Source organism: Sminthopsis crassicaudata, chromosome 2 (assembly GCF_048593235.1).
Source record: "Sminthopsis crassicaudata isolate SCR6 chromosome 2, ASM4859323v1, whole genome shotgun sequence".
In the NCBI taxonomy this organism is placed as follows: domain Eukaryota; kingdom Metazoa; phylum Chordata; class Mammalia; order Dasyuromorphia; family Dasyuridae; genus Sminthopsis; species Sminthopsis crassicaudata.
In genome coordinates this window covers 623,729,336-623,731,173 of record NC_133618.1, presented here as the reverse complement: position 1 = coordinate 623,731,173, position 1,838 = coordinate 623,729,336, and the positions used below count along the sequence as shown (strand labels likewise).

Genomic DNA, 1,838 nt, shown 5'->3' with positions numbered 1-1,838 from the left:
CAATTTGTAATACATTATTCCCATTCATCATCTAATTTGATTCTCATAACAATGCTATGAGATAAAGCTTTTAATATGATATTCATAATATAATGATAAAAAAACTAAGATTTAGAGAAAGATGAATATTGATAATCCCACATTAAGGAATTGTAGAAGTGGGATTTAAGTCAGAAAGTACCTGATACTAATCAAACTCAATTTTTGTTCTCAATAAAGACAAACTTGTGAAGTATAATTTAATACATGAGTGTATATACATGCACATACATATGATTATAATTATATATATAATATAAAACTCATTTTTCTTTTTTTTTTTACAAGGCCATAATTAAATTGAAAGGTGAGTGGAATATCTAGGACATAGTCAAGATTGTGCTACCCAATGGCATGGATGAATCAGACACTGGTGACTGAGTTCTTTGTGAAAGGATTCTCAGAAGCCCCTCACCTCCAGTCCTTGTTCTTTGTCTTTTTCCTCTCTCTTTACACAGTGGCACTCTCAGGAAACATCCTCATCTTTGTTACAATCAGTTTTAATCCCACACTGCACACACCTATGTACTTCTTTCTGGTCAATTTAGCTGTGGTTGATATCCTGTGTACCTCTACAATTCTACCCAAACTGCTTGAAAACATGCTGGGCAGAAAGACCATATCTTATTTAGGATGCATGGCGCAACTGTATTTCTTCACTTGGTCCTTAGGGGCTGAGTTGCTGCTTTTCACAGCCATGGCTTATGACAGGTATGTAGCCATCTGCCATCCCCTCCGCTATAGTACCATGATGAGCAAGAGGGTTTGTATGCTGTTAGCTGCTGGTGTTTGGTCAATAAGCATCCTCAATACTAGCATTAATAGCAGCCTTATGTTTCGATTGTCTTTCTGTCACTCTAATGTAGTTAATCACTTTTTCTGTGAGATCCCTCCTCTACTGAAGCTCTCCTGTACCCCTACTTACCTGAATGAAACCATGGCATTTACAGCAGATGTATTTCTAGCTGTGGGGAATTTCATGATCACGATGCTGTCCTATGCCTGCATTATCTCCAGCATCTTGAAAATACGCACCACTGAGGGCAAAAAGAGAGCCTTCTCTACCTGTTCTTCCCACCTCATTGTGGTCAGCATGTATTATAGCACTGTAATTTACACCTACATCCGCCCATCTTCCAGCTACTCATTGGATAAAGATAAAATTGTGTCTGTGATATACACTTCAGTGGCTCCCACCCTCAACCCTCTCATTTACACTTTGAGGAACAAAGATGTCAAAGTGGGACTGAAGAAAGTGTTCTCTTTCTTCAAGAGATTTTGAGCCTTCCAGATGCTGAACCTCTGAATACCTTCAGATGCCCCTCCAATAATCCTGGCTTTGTACTAATGACTGAGCATTATTGATGTTACAAAGTTTTCTAATCCAAGACATACATTTTGACTTTGAAAAATGTTGTTCTTCTGGACACTTATAGAAATTCAATTTTCTTCCACTTCTTAAGAGAGACATCATTTTTCTAGACCTTTCTTTGTACTTTCTTTTCCATTATATTTTGTAATAGGAAAATAAAACTTTTAAATCTTGTATAAGAGTAATATATACTATAGAGGTGAACTTGAATATTTAATTGGTAAAATTCTTATACTTATTTGACTCTTGCAAAGCCTTATATTCCAAATTTCCCCTTCTTCCACCCAATCCTTCCCTTAGATAGCAATTCAATATAATATATGTTATACATGGTAGAATATATGTTAATTCCAATAATGTAAACATATTTATATAATTTATATAATGTTCTTGTTGCCCAAGTAAAATTAGGTCAAAAAAGAAAAAA

At 35.4% G+C, this 1,838-nt stretch overlaps 1 protein-coding gene across 1 annotated transcript; it reads left to right on the top strand.

Annotated features, from left to right (window-relative positions):
- Positions 1-388: 388 nt before the first annotated feature.
- LOC141553006 (olfactory receptor 13G1-like) lies at positions 389-1,321 on the top strand. Its single transcript, XM_074284874.1, has one exon. It carries the CDS (start codon positions 389-391, stop codon positions 1,319-1,321), a length of 933 nt encoding a protein of 310 aa, XP_074140975.1.
- Positions 1,322-1,838: the final 517 nt, after the last annotated feature.